This window comes from Salmo salar, chromosome ssa12 (assembly GCF_905237065.1).
Source record: "Salmo salar chromosome ssa12, Ssal_v3.1, whole genome shotgun sequence".
NCBI lineage: Eukaryota > Metazoa > Chordata > Actinopteri > Salmoniformes > Salmonidae > Salmo > Salmo salar.
In genome coordinates this window covers 24,642,947-24,665,962 of record NC_059453.1, presented here as the reverse complement: position 1 = coordinate 24,665,962, position 23,016 = coordinate 24,642,947, and the positions used below count along the sequence as shown (strand labels likewise).

Here is a 23,016-nt window from a genome sequence, read left to right as displayed (position 1 = left end):
CCAGGAAGAGGGTTGGCCAGCCCTGCCCTAGACTCACCATCGTCATCCCACTCCAACTGACAGTTTGATCAAAGGAGACGGGGGAAATTGAAAAGGGCTTATTCCTGGTGGCGTCGTGTAACAACACGGACGGATAAATTAAATCACTTTTTCTTTTTCACTCCCTCTGTCTGTTCTGTCGTCTGCCACAATGTTGTTCTCTCCTCTCTCTGTCTCTCTCTCTCTTTCTCTCTCTCTCCCCATGTCTCCGATGCACCAATCTGAATTTGAGGCGCTAACCTTGTTAGCTCTCCCTCTCGCTCTCTCCCCATGTCTCAGATGCACCAATCTGAATTTGAGGCACTAACCTTGTTAGCTACAAATTGTCCAATTTGATTTCATCGGTATTCTGTCCTTGAAGAGTTGGCTGGGTTAGCTCGTAGCTGTTAACGCCGGCTCCATGGGATATGAGAGGGTATATGTTAGCATTAACAGAGCCGGCTATTGTCTAATGTCTACATGGTTGTAATATGTGGGATGGAACTGGCATCATCATTGGTTGATGTCAGTTGTCAGCCAATGACCTTGCATGTTCGGTCACCCCTAAATACGTAGCAGGTAACATCATTCGAGGCTTATTCACTTGTTTGCTGATAAAAAAATAAAACCGCATTTCTGTTCTATAAGACCTACATCTAGAACAAAGTACAAGATAGTTATACTCAGTCAGGTGAGACTTTAGTTGGATCCTTCGTTGGTACTGAGCAGATGTTGCATTAAAGGACTTTAATATTGGAAACTAAAAGGACATTTCTGCTCCTCTCCTCTTCCAACCGCTCGCATGACTGGTTGAGATGGACGGCCATGAGCCACAGAAGTTACACAAGATGAAGGAGAGAGAGAGAGGGAAGAATGAAATGATGGAGAGAGAGAGAGTGCTGATAGCAGATGAGGGAGAGGCAGCTTGAAAGATTGATGGCGATAGGAGAGAGGAAGAAGAGGGATGTGGCAGAGTCTGGCGTTTTTAGACCTATCACGTCCCTGTAGCTGTAGAGACACACAACACATTGGCTCATTAGTTCAGCTAGCTAACATATCACAAGCCTCAAAGTGCTTGGTGAAGCGCTCCGCCAATTAGCCTAGTGCCATGCTAGCCAGTGAATCTCCCGAGCTGCCTACCAATTACTGTTCAATCTGATTGTGTGTGTGTGTGTGTGTGTGTGTGTGTGTGTGTGTGTGTGTGTGTGTGTGTGTGTGTGTGTGTGTGTGGGTGGGTGGGTGGGTGGGTTGATTCGTCTATCCTTGTGGGGAGCTAAAATTCCCAAACGTCCCCACAAGGATAGTAAAACAAGGAATATTCTCGAATCTCTAGGAGGACAAAGGCTATTTTAAGGTAAGGGGTTAGGTTTAGGGTTAGGGTTAAATTAGGAGTAGGGTAAGGGGTTAGGTTTAGGGTTAGGGTTCAATTAGGAGTAGGGTAAGGGGTTAGGTTTAGGGTTAGGGTTCAATTAGGAGTAGGGTTAGGGGTTAGGTTTAGGGTTAGGGTTCAATTAGGAGTAGGGTAAGGGGTTAGGTTTAGGGTTAGGGTTCAATTAGGAGTAGGGTAAGGGGTTAGGTTTAGGGTTAGGGTTCAATTAGGAGTAGGGTAAGGGGTTAGGTTTAGGGTTAGGGTTAAATTAGGAGTAGGGTTAGGGGTTAGGTTTAGGGTTAGGGTTAAATTAGGAGTAGGGTTAGGGTTAGGGTTAAATTAGGAGTAGGGTAAGGGGTTAGGGTTAGGGTTAAATTAGGAGTAGGGTTAGGGGTTAGGGTTAGGGTTAAATTAGGAGTAGGGTAAGGGGTTAGGTTTAGGGTTAGGGTTAAATTAGGAGTAGGGTTAGGGGTTAGGTTTAGGGTTAGGGTTAAATTAGGAGTAGGGTTAGGGGTTAGGTTTAGGGTTAGGGTTAAATTAGGAGTGGGGTAAGGGGTTAGGGTTAGGGTTAAATTAGGAGTAGGGTACGGGGTTAGGGTTAGGGTTAGGGTTAAATTAGGAGTAGGGTAAGGGGTTAGGTTTAGGGTTAGGGTTAAATTAGGAGTAGGGTAAGGGATTAGGGTCAGGGTTAAATTAGGAGTAGGGTAAGGGGTTAGTGGTTAGGTTTAGGGTTAAATTAGGAGTAGGGTAAGGGATTAGGGTTAGGGTTAAATTAGGAGTAGGGTAAGGGATTAGGGTTAGGGTTAAATTAGGAATAGGGTAAGGGATTAGGGTTAGGGTTAAATTAGGAGTAGGGTAAGGGGTTAGTGGTTAGGGTTAAATTAGGAGTAGGGTAAGGGATTAGGGTTAGGGTTAAATTAGGAGTAGGGTAAGGGGTTAGGGTTAGGGTTAAATTAGGAGTAGGGTAAGGGGTTAGGGTTAGGGTTAAATTAGGAGTAGGGTAAGGGGTTAGGTTTAGGGTTAGGGTTAAATTAGGAGTAGGGTAAGGGATTAGGGTTAGGGTTAAATTAGGAGTAGGGTAAGGGGTTAGGGGTTAGGTTTAGGGTTAAATTAGGAGTAGGGTAAGGGATTAGGGTTAGGGTTAAATTAGGAGTAGGGTAAGGGGTTAGGGGTTAGGTTTAGGGTTAAATTAGGAGTAGGGTAAGGGGTTAGGTTTAGGGTTAGGGTTAAATTAGGAGTAGGGTAAGGGGTTAGTGGTTAGGTTTAGGGTTTGGGTTAGGGTTAAGGTAAGGTTTATGGTTAGATTTAGGGGTTAGGGTTAGGGTTAGGTTTATGGTTAGGTTTAGGGTTAGGGTTAAGGTAAGGTTTATGGTTAGATTTAGGGGTTAGGGTTAGGGTTAGGGTTAAGGTAAGGTTTATGGTTAGATTTAGGGGTTAGGGGTAGGGTTAGGGTTAGGTTTAGGGTTAGGTTTAGGGTTAGGGTTAGGGTTAGGTTTAGGGTTAGGGTTAGGGTTAGGTTTAGGGTTAGGGTTAGGGTTAGGTTTAGGGTTAGGGTTAAGGTAAGGTTTATGGTTAGATTTAGGGGTTAGGGTTAGGTTTAGGGTTAGGGTTAGGGTAAGGTTTATGGTTAGATTTAGGGGTTAGGGTTAGGGTTAGGGTTAGGGTAAGGTTTATGGTTAGATTTAGGGGTAAGGGAAAATAGGATTTTGTATAGAAATACAAAACGTGTGTGTGTGTGTGTGTGTGTGCCACTCCAGAAACATTTTCACCCAACACTGTCAACTAACTAACCAGCCAAACAACCATAGAAATACAATAACCAATCACAGATCCATTGACTTGAATGGGGAACGCCCATTCTAGTAATTATAGTTATTTGCAACCAACCACATTCACATTCAATATCCCATAGGCACAGCCAGGCTTCATAGTAACATACACACAGACACACACACGCTCCGTCTTTCACACACACACACACACACACACACTCACACTTTTCCAACCACATTCAGAACACCATATGAATAGGCAGGATTCATAGTAACCAAAGTATGAATAAAATGATCATTCTTGGGGGGAATTGGCTGATTGAGTGATGGACAGAAGGCATGGCCAATTGGAGTCATGGGAGCATGTCTGTAGCCCCGCCCCTGTTGTTAGGCTTTAAATACAAGCAAGCAAAAGGTCCTGCCCTTCAATTGAGATAATTACAGGACAGCAGTAAGAGCCTAGCTTGTCCAGACACAGAGAAGAAAGAGCCAGAAGGGGAGGGGCACCTTGTGATCTTTTTACCCCTGGGACAGTATACTCTAAGGGGGTTGAAACACTTACCACGTCCCCCGCTGCTGTAGACACAGGGAAGAACCGGGAGGGGCGCCTTGTTGCCTTTTTACCTCAGGGACAGCACACCCTAAGAGGGTGAAAGCACCCACCATCTTCTCTCCTCTTTTCTGCCCATCCAGGGACCATAGTGAGTCGTGACATTATCCACCACTGCCCTCTGGGAAACCAAGTCCCCTTCCCTCACAACACAGAGGACCAGATTACTGCCATTATCTCCTGAACAACCTTGTCCTCTCTGTCGTCAACAAACATAACGTCTCAATAAAGCTCTGTGTTTCCTGTAATTCCATAGGCCCTGTGAACACAAAACAACCACCATATGTGATAATGGTGCTGGATTGTATTCCCCTAGTACTTATTTGCTGATGGAGAACACAATACAAGACCAAGAGGCTCTGAGCGGAAATCATTTTTTTAATGCGTTTACTATTAGAATGAAAGAAACCACTATATGAATCCGTGTGGCTTTTTGAATGGTTTCTGGTGAGAGCTGGAATTGTTTGATTATGTGGTTGTGAGTTGGAATAGTCATTGTCTACTTACTTCCAAGTCTTATTCTGGGAGTGTGGTACAGAGCAATGATGACACACTGTCAAGTGAACTCCACCCCAAACCCAAAGGAATGGTTCTAGGATTCCTATTTCTATCTTGTGGCCTTGCTAGTCATGGTTCAAATAACTCTATGGTCACATAGTGAATGAAACTCATCTCCTTGTGACATGCTTCTTCTTCTTCATAGTATGCACAGTAACAGTACAGTAACTTTGGAGTTACTGCGCCACATGTTCAGTATACCTTCCAGTGTATGAAGTATAGACGATGAACCTAATGTGTGTGTTATTATTCTGTCCACGTAAGGCCAGTGCCAGCGTCTGGGAGGAAGACTCGTAAGAGAGTTATAGATACAGGTACATGTTTTATTCTCTGTATGAATGACTAACAACCTGTCTCTGTACGGTATCATTGTGTTGTTCAGGTAAGGCCAATGCCAACGTGGCGTGGGAGGAGGACTCATCAGAGGGCCCGCCGTCGGCCCCCGTCAGGATAGCCTTCGTCCTGGTGGTCCACGGCAGAGCCTCACGACAGTTCCAGCGACTTTTCAAGGCCATCTACCACACCTCACACTACTACTATATACATATAGACCAGGTAAGACTATAGACTACCATCTACCATCTCACACTACTACTATATACATATAGACCAGACTATAGACTACCATCTACCACCTCACACTACTACTATATACATATAGACCAGGTAAGACTATAGACTACCATCTACCATCTCACACTACTACTATATACATATAGACCAGACTATAGACTACCATCTACCACACCTCACACTACTACTATATACATATAGACCAGACTATAGACTACCATCTACCATCTCACACTACTACTATATACATATAGACCAGACTATAGACTACCATCTACCACACCTCACACTACTACTATATACATATAGACCAGACTATAGACTACCATCTACCATCTCACACTACTACTATATACATATAGACCAGACTATAGACTACCATCTACCACCTCACACTACTACTATATACATATAGACCAGACTATAGACTACCATCTACCACCTCACACTACTACTATATACATATAGACCAGACTATAGACTACAATCTACCATCTCACACTACTACTATATACATATAGACCAGGTAAGACTATAGACTACCATCTACCATCTCACACTACTACTATATACATATAGACCAGACTATAGACTACCATCTACCACCTCACACTACTACTATATACATATAGACCAGACTATAGACTACAATCTACCATCTCACACTACTACTATATACATATAGACCAGGTAAGACTATAGACTACCATCTACCATCTCACACTACTACTATATACATATAGACCAGACTATAGACTACCATCTACCATCTCACACTACTACTATATACATATAGACCAGACTATACATTTACATTACATTTACATTTTAGCCATTTAGCAGACGCTCTTATCCAGAGCGACTTACAAATTGGTGCATTCACCTATAATATCCAGTGGAACAACCACTTTACAATAGTGCATCTAAATCTTTTAAGGGGGGGGGTTCGAAGGATTACCTTATCCTAACCCAGGTATTCCTTGAAGAGGTGGGGTTTCAGGTGTCTCCGGAAGGTGGTGATTGACTCCGCTGTCCTGGCGTCGTGAGGGAGCTTGTTCCACCATTGGGGTGCCAGAGCAGCGAACAGTTTTGACTGGGCTGAGCGGGAACTGTGCTTCCTCAGAGGTAGGGAGGCGAGCAGGCCAGAGGTGGATGAACGGAGTGCCCTTGTTTGGGTGTAGGGCCTGATCAGAGCCTGAAGGTACGGAGGTGCCGTTCCCCTAACAGCTCCGTAGGCAAGCACCATGGTCTTGTAGCGGATGCGAGCTTCGACTGGAAGCCAGTGGAGAGAGCGGAGGAGCGGGGTGGCGTGAGAGAACTTGGGAAGGTTGAACACCAGACGGGCTGCGGCGTTCTGGATGAGTTGTAGGGGTTTAAAGGCACAGGCAGGGAGCCCAGCCAACAGCGAGTTGCAGTAATCCAGACGGGAGATGACAAGTGCCTGGATTAGGACCTGCGCCGCTTCCTGTGTGAGGCAGGGTCGTACTCTGCGAATGTTGTAGAGCATGAACCTGCAGGATCGGGTCACCGCCTTGATGTTGGTGGAGAACGACAGGGTGTTGTCCAGGGTCACGCCAAGGCTCTTAGCACTCTGGGAGGAGGACACAAGGGAGTTGTCAACCGTGATGGCGAGATCATGGAACGGGCAGTCCTTCCCCGGGAGGAAGAGCAGCTCCGTCTTGCCGAGGTTCAGCTTGAGGTGGTGATCCGTCATCCACACTGATATGTCTGCCAGACATGCAGAGATGCGATTCGCCACCTGGTTGTCAGAAGGGGGAAAGGAGAAGATTAATTGTGTGTCATCTGCATAGCAATGATATGAGAGACCATGTGAGGATATGACAGAGCCAAGTGACTTGGTGTATAGCGAGAATAGGAGTGGGCCAAGAACAGAGCCCTGGGGGACACCAGTGGTGAGAGCACGTGGTGCGGAGACAGATTCTCGCCACGCCACCTGGTAGGAGCGACCTGTCAGGTAGGACGCAATCCAAGCGTGCGCGGTGCCAGAGATGCCCAGCTCGGAGAGGGTGGAGAGGAGGATCTGATGGTTCACGGTATCAAAGGCAGCAGATAGGTCTAGAAGGATGAGAGCAGAGGAGAGAGAGTTAGCTTTAGCAGTGCGGAGAGCCTCCGTGACACAGAGAAGAGCAGTCTCAGTTGAATGCCCAGTCTTGAAACCTGACTGATTAGGATCAAGAAGGTCATTCTGAGAGAGATAGCAAGAGAGCTGGCCAAGCACGGCGCGTTCAAGAGTTTTGGAGAGAAAGGAAAGAAGGGATACTGGCCTGTAGTTGTTGACATCGGAGGGGTCGAGTGTAGGTTTTTTCAGAAGGGGTGCAACTCTCGCTCTCTTGAAGACGGAAGGGACGTAGCCAGCGGTCAAGGATGCGTTGATGAGCGAGGTGAGGTAGGGGAGAAGGTCTCCGGAAATGGTCTGGAGAAGAGAGGAGGGGATAGGGTCAAGTGGGCAGGTTGTTGGGCGGCCGGCCGTCACAAGACGCGAGATTTCATCTGGAGAGAGAGGGGAGAAAGAGGTCAAAGCACAGGGTAGGGCAGTGTGAGCAGGACCAGCAGTGTCGTTTGACTTAGCAACGAGGATCGGATGTCGTCAACCTTCTTTTCAAAATGGTTGACGAAGTCATCCGCAGAGAGGGAGGAGGGGGGGAGGGGGAGGAGGATTCAGGAGGGAGGAGAAGGTAGCAAAGAGCTTCCTAGGGTTAGAGGCAGATGCTTGGAGTTTAGAGTGGTAGAAAGTGGCTTTAGCAGCAGAGACAGAAGAGGAAAATGTAGAGAGGAGGGAGTGAAAGGATGCCAGGTCCGCAGGGAGGCGAGTTTTCCTCCATTTCCGCTCGGCTGCCCGGAGCCCTGTTCTGTGAGCTCGCAGTGAGTCGTCGAGCCACGGAGCAGGAGGGGAGGACCGAGCCGGCCTGGAGGATAGGGGACAGAGGAGATCAAAGGATGCAGAGAGGGAGGAGAGGAGGGTTGAGGAGGCAGAATCAGGAGATAGGTTGGAGAAGGTTTGAGCAGAGGGAAGAGATGATAGGATGGAAGAGGAGAGAGTAGCGGGAGAGAGAGAGCGAAGGTTGGGACGGCGCAATACCATCCAAGTAGGGGGAGAGTGAGAAGTGTTGGATGAGAGCGAGAGGGAAAAGGATACAAGGTAGTGGTCGGAGACTTGGAGGGGAGTTGCAATGAGATTAGTGGAAGAACAGCATCTAGTAAAGATGAGGTCAAGCGTATTGCCTGCCTTGTGAGTAGGGGGGGAAGGTGAGAGGGTGAGGTCGAAAGAGGAGAGGAGTGGAAAGAAGGAGGCAGAGAGGAATGAGTCGAAGGTAGACGTGGGGAGGTTAAAGTCACCCAGAACTGTGAGAGGTGAGCCATCCTCAGGAAAGGAACTTATCAAGGCGTCAAGCTCATTGATGAACTCTCCAAGGGAACCTGGAGGGCGATAAATGATAAGGATGTTAAGCTTGAAAGGGCTGGTAACTGTGACAGCATGGAATTCAAATGAGGAGATAGACAGATGGGTCAGGGGAGAAAGAGAGAATGTCCACTTGGGAGAGATGAGGATTCCAGTGCCACCACCCCGCTGGCTCGATGCTCTAGGGGTATGCGAGAACACGTAGTCAGACGAGGAGAGAGCAGTAGGAGTAGCAGTGTTATCTGTGGTGATCCATGTTTCCGTCAGCGCCAGGAAGTCTAGGGACTGGAGGGTAGCATAGGCTGAGATGAACTCAGCCTTGTTGGCTGCAGACCGGCAGTTCCAGAGGCTGCCGGAGACCTGGAACTCCACGTGGGTCGTGCGCGCTGGGACCACCAGGTTAGAGCGGCAGCGGCCACGCGGTGTGGAGCGTTTGTATGGCCTGTGCAGAGGAGAGAGAACAGGGATAGGCAGACACATAGTAGACAAGCTACAGAAGAGGCTACGCTAATGCAAATGAGATTGGAGTGACAAGTGGACTACACGTCTCGAATGTTCAGGAAGTTAAGCTTACGTTGCAAAAATGTTATTGACTAAGATGATACAGTACTGCTGGCTGGTGGAGTAGGCTAGCTAGCAGTGGCTGCGTTGTTGACTTTGAACGTGTAGCTGGCTAGGTAACCTCGGTAGTTTCAGTACTACACCTTGTCATGATACAAAGCAACTTTGTAGCTAGCTAGCTAACAACACTAATCAAGACGTTCCTTGTAGTGTATTTAGTTTCAACAATGCTGCTCGTCGGTAATAGTTGGCTAGGTTAGGAAGAATGGCGTCGCGGGGGACGGAAATAGCTGGCTAGCTAACCTCGATGGCTGGCTAGCTAACAATTATCAATTAACAATTATCAAGTTATGACAAAGACAACTAGGTAGCTAGCTAGGTAACACTGCACTAGTCTAATCGTTCCGTTGTTTAGTATTAGTAACTACAGCGCTGCTAGTCGGTAACGGATGGCTAGCTGGCAGTGGGTTAATGATGACTAGGTGTGTTGAGTAAGTCTGGCGCCGCGTCGCGGCTGGCTAGCACACCTCGATAATACTCAAACTCAAACTACACAATTATCTTAGATACAGAGACAGCACGGACAACTATGTAGCTGGCTAACTAACACTAACACCACACTAATCAAGTCGTTGCGTTGTAATGTAATAGTTTCTGCTAGTCGGTAGAAGTTGGCTAGCTAACGGTGATGACTAGCTAGCTAGCAGCTAGCAGTGTTGACTACGTTAGGAGGACGAAGATAGCTAGCCTCGATAATTACTCAGTTACTCTAAGCTACACAATTATCTTTGATACAAAGACGGCTATGTAGCTAGCTAAGAAGAATTGCTCAGATCAAACAAATCAAGCCGTTGTAATGTAGCGAAGTGGAATATTACCTGTGGAGCGAAGCGTGGTGCGACTGCTCGCTATAGACTACCATCTACCACCTCACACTACTTCTATATACATATAGACCAGACTATAGACTGCCATCTACCATCTCACACTACTACTATATACATATAGACCAGGTAAGACTATAGACTACCATCTACCATCTCACACTACTACTATATACATATAGACCAGACTATAGACTACCATCTACCACACCTCACACTACTACTATATACATATAGACCAGACTATAGACTACCATCTACCTTCTCACACTACTACTGTATACATATAGACCAGACTATAGACTACCATCTACCACCTCACACTACTACTATATACATATAGACCAGACTATAGACTGCCATCTACCATCTCACACTACTACTATATACATATAGACCAGGTAAGACTATAGACTACCATCTACCACCTCACTACTACTACTATATACATATAGACCAGACTATAGACTACCATCTACCATCTCACACTACTACTATATACATATAGACCAGGTAAGACTATAGACTACCATCTACCACCTCACACTACTACTATATACATATAGACCAGACTATAGACTACCATCTACCATCTCACACTACTACTATATACATATAGACCAGACTATAGACTGCCATCTACCATCTCACACTACTACTATATACATATAGACCAGACTATAGACTACCATCTACCACCTCACACTAATACTATATACATATAGACCAGGTAAGACTATAGACTACCATCTACCACCTCACACTACTACTATATACATATAGACCAGACTATAGACTGCCATCTACCATCTCACACTACAACTATATACATATAGACCAGACTATAGACTACCATCTACCACCTCACACTACTACTATATTCATATAGACCAGACTATAGACTACCATCTACCACCTCACACTACTACTATATACATATAGACCAGACTATAGACTACCATCTACCACCTCACACTACTACTATATACATATAGACCAGGTAAGACTATAGACTACCATCTACCACACCTCACACTACTACTATATACATATAGACCAGACTATATACTACCATCTACCACCTCACTACTACTATATACATATAGACCAGACTATAGACTACCATCTACCACCTCACACTACTACTATATACATATAGACCAGACTATAGACTACAATCTACCATCTCACACTACTACTATATACATATAGACCAGGTAAGACTATAGACTACCATCTACCATCTCACACTACTACTATATACATATAGACCAGACTATAGACTACCATCTACCACCTCACACTACTACTATATACATATAGACCAGACTATAGACTACAATCTACCATCTCACACTACTACTATATACATATAGACCAGGTAAGACTATAGACTACCATCTACCATCTCACACTACTACTATATACATATAGACCAGACTATAGACTACCATCTACCATCTCACACTACTACTATATACATATAGACCAGACTATAGACTACCATCTACCACCTCACACTACTTCTATATACATATAGACCAGACTATAGACTGCCATCTACCATCTCACACTACTACTATATACATATAGACCAGGTAAGACTATAGACTACCATCTACCATCTCACACTACTACTATATACATATAGACCAGACTATAGACTACCATCTACCACACCTCACACTACTACTATATACATATAGACCAGACTATAGACTACCATCTACCTTCTCACACTACTACTGTATACATATAGACCAGACTATAGACTACCATCTACCACCTCACACTACTACTATATACATATAGACCAGACTATAGACTGCCATCTACCATCTCACACTACTACTATATACATATAGACCAGGTAAGACTATAGACTACCATCTACCACCTCACTACTACTACTATATACATATAGACCAGACTATAGACTACCATCTACCATCTCACACTACTACTATATACATATAGACCAGGTAAGACTATAGACTACCATCTACCACCTCACACTACTACTATATACATATAGACCAGACTATAGACTACCATCTACCATCTCACACTACTACTATATACATATAGACCAGACTATAGACTGCCATCTACCATCTCACACTACTACTATATACATATAGACCAGACTATAGACTACCATCTACCACCTCACACTAATACTATATACATATAGACCAGGTAAGACTATAGACTACCATCTACCACCTCACACTACTACTATATACATATAGACCAGACTATAGACTGCCATCTACCATCTCACACTACAACTATATACATATAGACCAGACTATAGACTACCATCTACCACCTCACACTACTACTATATTCATATAGACCAGACTATAGACTACCATCTACCACCTCACACTACTACTATATACATATAGACCAGACTATAGACTACCATCTACCACCTCACACTACTACTATATACATATAGACCAGGTAAGACTATAGACTACCATCTACCACACCTCACACTACTACTATATACATATAGACCAGACTATATACTACCATCTACCACCTCACTACTACTATATACATATAGACCAGACTATAGACTACCATCTACCATCTCACACTACTACTATATACATATAGACCTGCCTATAGACTACCATCTACCACCTCACACGACTACTATATACATATAGACCAGACTATAGACTACCATCTACCATCTCACACTACTACTATATACATATAGACCAGGTAAGACTATAGACTACCATCTACTACCTCACACTACTACTATATACATATAGACCAGACTATAGACTACCATCTACCACCTCACACTACTTCTATATACATATAGACCAGACTATAGACTACCATCTACCACCTCACACTACTACTATATACATATAGACCAGACTATAGACTACCATCTACCATCTCACACTACTACTATATACATATAGACCAGGTAAGACTATATACTACCATCTACTACCTCACACTACTACTATATACATATAGACCAGACTATAGACTACCATCTACCACCTCACACTACTACTATATACATATAGACCAGACTATAGACTACCATCTACCACCTCACACTACTACTATATACATATAGACCAGACTATAGACTACCATCTACCACCTCACACTACTTCTATATACATATAGACCTGCCTATAGACTACCATCTACCACCTCACACGACTACTATATACATATAGACCAGACTATAGACTACCATCTACCATCTCACACTACTACTATATACATATAGACCAGGTAAGACTATAGACTACCATCTACTACCTCACACTACTACTATATACATATAGACCAGACTATAGACTACCATCTACCACCTCACACTACTTCTATATACATATAGACCAGACTATAGACTACCATCTACCACCTCACACTACTACTATATACATATAGACCAGGTAAGACTATAGACTACCATCTACCACCTCACTACTACTATATACATATAGACCAGACTATAGACTACCATCTTCCATCTCACACTACTACTATATACATATAGACCAGACTATAGACTACCATCTACCATCTCACACTACTACTATATACATATAGACCAGGTAAGACTATAGACTACCATCTACCATCTCACACTACTACTATATACATATAGACCAGACTATAGACTACCATCTACCATCTCACACTACTACTATATACATATAGACCAGGTAAGACTATAGACTACCATCTACCACCTCACTACTACTACTATATACATATAGACCAGACTATAGACTACCATCTACCATCTCACACTACTACTATATACATATAGACCAGCCTATAGACTACCATCTACCACCTCACACTACTACTATATACATATAGACCAGACTATAGACTACCATCTACCATCTCACACTACTACTATATACATATAGACCTGCCTATAGACTACCATCTACCACCTCACACTACTACTATATACATATAGACCAGACTATAGACTGCCATCTACCACCTCACTACTACTATATACATATAGACCAGACTATAGACTACCATCTACCACCTCACACTACTACTATATACATATAGACCAGACTATAGACTACCATCTACCACCTCACACTACTACTATATACATATAGACCAGCCTATAGACTACCATCTACCATCTCACACTACTACTATATACATATAGACCAGACTATCGACTACCATCTACCATCTCACACTACTACTATATACATATAGACCAACGTAAGACTATAGACTACCATCTACCACCTCACACTACTACTATATACATATAGACCAGACTATAGACTACCATCTACCACCTCACACTACTACTATATACATATAGACCAGACTATAGACTACCATCTACCATCTCACACTACTACTATATACATATAGACCAGCCTATAGACTACCACCTCACACTACTACTATATACATATAGACCAGACTATAGACTACCATCTACCACCTCACAATACTACTATATACATATAGACCAGACTATAGACTACCATCTACCATCTCACACTACTACTATATACATATAGACCAGCCTATAGACTACCATCTACCACCTCACACTACTACTATATACATATAGACCAGGCTATAGACTACCATCTACCACCTCACACTACTACTATATACATATAGACCAGACTATAGACTACCATCTACCACCTCACACTACTACTATATACATATAGACCAGACTATAGACTACCATCTACCACCTCACACTACTACTATATACATATAGACCAGACTATAGACTACCATCTACCACCTCACACTACTACTATATACATATAGACCAGACTATAGACTACCATCTACCACCTCACACTACTACTATATACATATAGACCAGACTATAGACTACAATCTACCATCTCACACTACTACTATATACATATAGACCAGGTAAGACTATAGACTACCATCTACCATCTCACACTACTACTATATACATATAGACCAGACTATAGACTACCATCTACCACCTCACACTACTACTATATACATATAGACCAGACTATAGACTACAATCTACCATCTCACACTACTACTATATACATATAGACCAGGTAAGACTATAGACTACCATCTACCATCTCACACTACTACTATATACATATAGACCAGACTATAGACTACCATCGACCATCTCACACTACTACTATATACATATAGACCAGACTATAGACTACCATCTACCACCTCACACTACTTCTATATACATATAGACCAGACTATAGACTGCCATCTACCATCTCACACTACTACTATATACATATAGACCAGGTAAGACTATAGACTACCATCTACCATCTCACACTACTACTATATACATATAGACCAGACTATAGACTACCATCTACCACACCTCACACTACTACTATATACATATAGACCAGACTATAGACTACCATCTACCTTCTCACACTACTACTGTATACATATAGACCAGACTATAGACTACCATCTACCACCTCACACTACTACTATATACATATAGACCAGACTATAGACTGCCATCTACCATCTCACACTACTACTATATACATATAGACCAGGTAAGACTATAGACTACCATCTACCACCTCACTACTACTACTATATACATATAGACCAGACTATAGACTACCATCTACTACCTCACACTACTACTATATACATATAGACCAGACTATAGACTACCATCTACCACCTCACTACTACTATATACATATAGACCAGGTAAGACTATAGACTACCATCTACTACCTCACACTACTACTATATACATATAGACCAGACTATAGACTACCATCTACCACCTCACTACTACTATATACATATAGACCAGATAAGACTATAGACTGCCATCTACCACCTCACACTACTACTATATACATATAGACCAGACTATTGACTACCATCTACCATCTCACACTACTACTATATACATATAGACCAGACTATAGACTACCATCTACCATCTCACACTACTACTATATACATATAGACCAGGTAAGACTATAGACTACCATCTACCACCTCACTACTACTATATACATATAGACCAGACTATAGACTACCATCTGCCACCTCACACTACTACTATATACATATAGATCAGACTATAGACTACCATCTACCATCTCACACTACTACTATATACATATAGACCAGACTATAGACTACCATCTACCATCTCACACTACTACTATATACATATAGACCAGACTATAGACTACCATCTACCACCTCACTACTACTATATACATATAGACCAGACTATAGACTACCATCTACCACACCTCACACTACTACTATATACATATAGACCAGACTATAGACTACCATCTACCACCTCACACTACTACTATATACATATAGACCAGACTATAGACTACCATCTACAACCTCACACTACTACTATATACATATAGACCAGGTAAGACTATAGACTACCATCTACCACCTCACACTACTACTATATACATATAGACCAGACTATAGACTACCATCTACCATCTCACACTACTACGATATACATTAGACCAGACTATAGACTACCATCTACCACCTCACACTACTACTAAATACATATAGACCAGACTATAGACTACCATCTACCACCTCACACTACTACTATATACATATAGACCAGGTAAGACTATAGACTACCATCTATCACCTCACACTACTACTATATACATATAGACCAGACTATAGACTACCATCTACTACCTCACACTACTACTATATACATATAGACCAGGTAAGACTATAGACTACCATCTACCACCTCACACTACTACTATATACATATAGACCAGCCTATAGACTACCATCTACCATCTCACACTACTACTATATACATATAGACCAGACTATAGACTACCATCTACCATCTCACACTACTACTATATACATATAGACCAGACTATAGACTACCATCTACCATCTCACACTACTACTATATACATATAGACCTGACTATAAACTACCATCTACCACCTCACACTACTACTATATACATATAGACCAGACTATAGACTACCATCTACCACCTCACACTACTACTATATACATATAGACCAGACTATAGACTTCCATCTACCACCTCACTACTACTATATACATATAGACCAGACTATAGACTACCATCTACCACACCTCACACTACTACTATATACATATAGACCAGACTATATACTACCATCTACCACCTCACTACTACTATATACATATAGACCAGACTATAGACTACCATCTACCATCTCACACTACTACTATATACATATAGACCTGCCTATAGACTACCATCTACCACCTCACACGACTACTATATACATATAGACCAGACTATAGACTACCATCTACCATCTCACACTACTACTATATACATATAGACCAGGTAAGACTATAGACTACCATCTACTACCTCACACTACTACTATATACATATAGACCAGACTATAGACTACCATCTACCACCTCACACTACTACTATATACATATAGACCAGGTAAGACTATAGACTACCATCTACTACCTCACACTACTACTATATACATATAGACCAGACTATAGACTACCATCTACTACCTCACACTACTACTATATACATATAGACCAGACTATAGACTACCATCTACCATCTCACACTACTACTATATACATATAGACCAGACTATAGACTACCATCTACCACCTCACACTACTACGATATACATATAGACCAGACTATAGACTACCATCTACCACCTCACACTACTACTATATACATATAGACCAGACTATAGACTACCATCTACCACCTCACACTACTACTATATACATATAGACCAGGTAAGACTATAGACTACCATCTACCACCTCACTACTACTATATACATATAGACCAGACTATAGACTTCCATCTACCACCTCACTACTACTTTATACATATAGACCAGACTATAGACTACCATCTACCACCTCACTACTACTATATACATATAGACCAGACTATAGACTACCATCTACCATCTCACACTACTACTATATACATATAGACCAGACTATAGACTACCATCTACCATCTCACACTACTACTATATACATATAGACCAGACTATAGACTTCCATCTACCACCTCACTACTACTTTATACATATAGACCAGACTATAGACTACCATCTACCACCTCACACTACTACTATATACATATAGACCAGACTATATACTACCATCTACCACCTCACTACTACTATATACATATAGACCAGACTATAGACTACCATCTACCATCTCACACTACTACTATATACATATAGACCTGCCTATAGACTACCATCTACCATCTCACACTACTACTGTAGACATATAGACCAGCCTATAGACTACCATCTCCCACCCCACTACTACTATATACATATAGACCAGGTAAGACTATAGACTACCATCTACTACCTCACACTACTACTATATACATATAGACCAGACTATAGACTACCATCTACCACCTCACACTACTACTATATACATATACACCAGACTATAGACTACCATCTACCACCTCACACTACTACTATATACATATAGACCAGCCTATAGAGTACCATCTACCACCTCACACTACTACGATATACATATAGACCAGACTATAGACTACCATCTACCACCTCACACTACTACTATATACATATAGACCAGCCTATAGACTACCATCTACCACCTCACACTACTACTATATACATATAGACCAGCCTATAGACTACCATCTACCACCTCACACTACTACTATATACATATAGACCAGACTATAGACTACCATCTACCACCTCACACTACTACTATATACATATAGACCAGACTATAGACTACCATCTACCATCTCACACTACTACTATATACATATAGACCAGCCTATAGACTACCATCTACCACCTCACACTACTACTATATACATATAGACCAGCCTATAGACTACCATCTACCACCTCACACTACTACTGTATACATATAGACCAGACTATAGACTACCATCTACCATCTCACACTACTACTATATACATATAGACCAGCCTATAGACTACCATCTACCACCTCACACTACTACTATATACATATAGACCAGCCTATGGCGGCAGATTGATGAGGGCGGCATTTTCTGAGCTAAACTGACCAAGACGCAACTCCAACAACAACAAATAAAACCTCACATAATTCTGCCCAAAAACAATGACAAATTCTTTCAACCAATTGGCAAATGGGCTTTTTAGGTGAGCTCTGATGCCACCCTTTGATAAGCAGTGCCCACTTTGTCAAATATTTTGCTTGTCTATTCCCACTGCGCCTCTCCAGGGTGCTGTTGGAGAGATGCATCTCTGCAGCGCTCCAACAACGTTCAATCAAAAAAATTATCTAACATAACATAACGTAGCAGATATAGAATATGGTAGAAAATGTATGTGGCCTTCTATAGCCTACAGGCTGGAGATAAAATGTATGACAATGTAATGAAACGGACACTTTTTACCTCATGTACGTTTCTCCGGTCAAAGAGCCTGACCTAAATGGTGCTCAATCAAGTAAAAAAGGGGCTGTCATGTTAACAAACGACACGTCCTAAAAACTGGACAGGTCAAAGTAAGATGGACAATATGGAATCACAACTGTTGTCCAGGAGTTTCACCACATTGTCATGATCAGTGGTTTCATGTTTGTATCTGTCTTTTTTTTGACAAGCTGATCATATTGAAAAATAAATACTTCTGTATTTCCCGTTGTGTAAACACATTGCAAATAGGTTTGTGATAACTCCTGATAAAGTTGGGAAGCTACTAGCTGAAATTCAGAGCATAAATAGCCAAATTGATTCGTCACAGGATTCAGGACTAATAAAGCCAATGCAACGGCCTGTTTTACAAACTGTGGGCCTACCACATGGATTGGCATTCATAAAATTCCATTGCTAGCCGACATGGTAGGCTACACCCCAGTAAGCACGAGCCGTTGTCTTTTGGACGTCTTTATTTGGTCCTGTCCGGATGTCGTTTTTTGGTGTTCTACAAGTGGTAGGCTTACCACATAGATGGGCATTCATAAAATTCTATTTCAGGCAACACTGTAGGCTACACCTCAGTAATCATAGACCGACGCAGACGTCTTCTGGACACATTTTTTTGGTGCAGTTCCGGACCAGCCTTGATTTCCACATCCACAGACTTTGGTTTTTGGTCCTGTCCGGATCACCCATCATAGATGTCTATTTTTTGGTCTTGCCTATGGTGGCAGAACGTCAAGGACTGTCCCTGGAATCAGGTGTGCTAGATTGGGGTTGGAGTGAAAACCTACAGGACGGTAGCTCTCCAGGAACAGGGTTGGAGAGCCCTGGTCTATACCGTTATCCTATACGTAGGATATTGTCTTAAACCACGGGTGTCAAACTCATTCCATAGAGGGACTAGTGTCTGTTGATTTTTGGATGTTCCTTTCAATTAAGACCTAGATAACCAGGTGTGGGGAGTTCCTTACTAATCAGTGACCTTAATTCATCAATCAAGTCCAAGGGTGTAGCAAAAACCTGCAGACACTTGGCCCTCCGTGGAATGAGTTTGACACGTTTTAAACTCTTCCTCTTCTCTCCCCCTCCAGCGCTCCAACTACCTTCACAGACAGGTGCAGGACCTGGCCTCCCAGTACCCCAACGTGAGGGTGACGCCCTGGAGGATGGCTACCATCTGGGGCGGTGCCAGCCTGCTCACCATGTACCTCCGCAGCATGGCAGACCTCATCACCATGACCGACTGGAGCTGGGACTTCTTCATCAACCTCAGCGCTGCAGACTACCCCATCAGGTGACTGGGGTAGAGGTGACAGGGGGGTAGGGGGTGAGGGTTAGGATGGTGGGGGGTAGAGGGTAGCAGCATGGCAGACCTCATCACCATGACCGACTGGAGCTGGGACTTCTTCATCAACCTCAGCGCTGCAGACTACCCCATCAGGTGACTGGGGTGGAGGTGACAGGGGGGTAGGGGGTGAGGGTTAGGATGGTGGGGGGTAGAGGGTAGCAGCATGTCAGACCTCATCACCATGACCGACTGGAGCTGGGACTTCTTCATTAACTTCAGCGCTGCAGACTACCCCATCACGTGACTTGGGTGGAGGGGCAAGGTTTTCCAGATAGTTGACCTACTGTGCACTCGGAAAGTATTCAGACCCCTTGACTTCCACATTTTGTTGCGTTACAGCCTTATTCTATAGAAGGATTACATTTTTTCCCCTCATCAATCTACACACAATACCCCATAATGAAAAAGCAAAAACAGGTTTTTAGAAATTTTTGCAAATGTATTCAGTATTCAGACCCTTTACTCAGTACTTTGTTGTAGCACATTTGGCAGTGGTTACAGCTTCATGTCTTCTTGGGTATGACACTACAAGCCTGTATTTGGGGAGCTTTTCCCATTTTTCTCTGCAGATCCTCTCTGTCCGGTTGGATGGGGAGCGTCGCTGCACAGCTATTTTCAGGTCTCTCCAGAGATGTTCAATCGGGTTCAAGTCTGGGCTCTGGCTGGGCCGCTCAAGGACATTCAGAGACTTGTACTGAAGCCACTGTCTTGGCTGTGTGCTTAGGGTTGTTGTCCTGTTGGAAGGTGAACCTTCGGCCCCAGTCTGAGGTCCTGAGCGCTCTGGAGCAGGTTTTCATCAAGGATCTCTCTGTACTTTGCTCCGTTCATCTATTCCTTTGACCTCATGGGTTGGTTGTTGCTCTGACATGCACTATCAACCGTGGGACCTTATATAGACAGGTGTGTGTCTTTCTAAATGTCTAAATGTCCAATGAAGTTGTAGAAACATGTCAAGGATGATCAATGGAAACAGGATGCACCTGAGCTAAATATTTAGTCTCATAGCAAAAGGTCTGAATACTTATGTAAATAAGGTATTTCTGTTTTATATTTGTGATAAATTAGCAAAAATGTCTAAACCTGTTTTTACTTTGTTATTATGGGGTATTGTGTGTAGACTGATGAGGACATTTTTTTTTATTTAATCAATTTTAGAATAAGGCTGTAATGTAACAAAATGTGGAAAAAGTCAAGGGGTCTGAATACTTCACGATTGCACTGTCTATGTTTAAGTACGGAAGTAGCAGCAGCTGTGTTGATAGCAAATTGGTTTTAATGGAACGTCTTGGTGTTGCAGGATGTTTTGGGCCACTTCTCCTTCGAAGCAGTCAAGCTGGTTAGGGTTGAGTGGCCAGGAGTCAGACAGAGAAGAAATACTACTTCACATGCTCCCTGTGTGACCTGACATGAAAGGACTCTGAAATTACAGAACTGAACACTTTGAACACCAGTTTGGTGATGTTATGGATAAAAAATATTGAGAGATTGATAGTCCTTTGTTGTGTAATTATAATTTACAGTTCAGAGATGCATACGGTATTAAAAGCCATCTGAATAGCTATCAGACAGTAGACACACAGCTATATAACCCCATAGGCCCTCAGGGAATCCATACTGTCACAATCACTGCAGACTTACAACAAAGACCCTAGCTAAACAACTTAAATAGATCAATCACAGTAGATCTCCGGTTCTTCTTAAGGTGATTACACATTTGTTCCCCCCGGATTCCAATCCCTCTCCTGGCTTACTTACTCAGTTGAATAGGTTACATGATGAAGTGATTACATGTTAATTGCCCCTAGGTCAATATGTATTGACTTCCCAACAGGTGGTTTGTGTGTGTGTGTGTGTGTGTGTGTGTGTGTGTGTGTGTGTGTGTGTGTGTGTGTGTGTGTGTGTGTGTGTGTGTGTGTGTGTGTGTGTGTGTGTGTGTGTGTGTGTGTGTGTGTGTGTGGCACCGCCGCAGATGGTAGCCATCCTCCAGGTGGTTGGTAGGGATGCCAGGGCCTGTCTGTGGAGGTAGTTGGAATGCTGGCGGGGAAGAGAAGAAGAAGAGTTTAAAACTCATTCCACCGAGGGACGAGTGTCACATACACACCATTGTGAACCTCAAGGTCATTAGTCCCTCATAGACTTCGATCACATACTTTCCCCAGATGGCCACCAGTTGCTGTAATCGCCATTGTGAAAAAGGAAACTGGACCTTGTGTGTCCAACACCTAGAGCTAAGATGGAAGGTATAAAGAAAGAGGTGGTTGCCCTGTGTTGTTTTATAGTCCAACACGTGTGGTTGGTTTATATACACGGTTTATATACACAGGCTCAGGAGACACTGCTGTTTGTGTT

General features: G+C 42.8%; 1 protein-coding gene across 1 annotated transcript in view; it reads left to right on the top strand.

Moving 5' to 3' along the window:
• LOC106564594 (xylosyltransferase 1) overlaps nucleotides 1–23,016 on the top strand; it is a 128,461-nt gene that overhangs the window by 66,962 nt on the left and 38,483 nt on the right. The window contains exons 3-4 of the mRNA XM_045691150.1: nucleotides 4,710–4,882; nucleotides 20,411–20,613. Coding sequence (XP_045547106.1) covers nucleotides 4,710–4,882; nucleotides 20,411–20,613 — 376 coding nt within the window. The remainder of the gene's footprint in view (nucleotides 1–4,709; nucleotides 4,883–20,410; nucleotides 20,614–23,016) is intronic.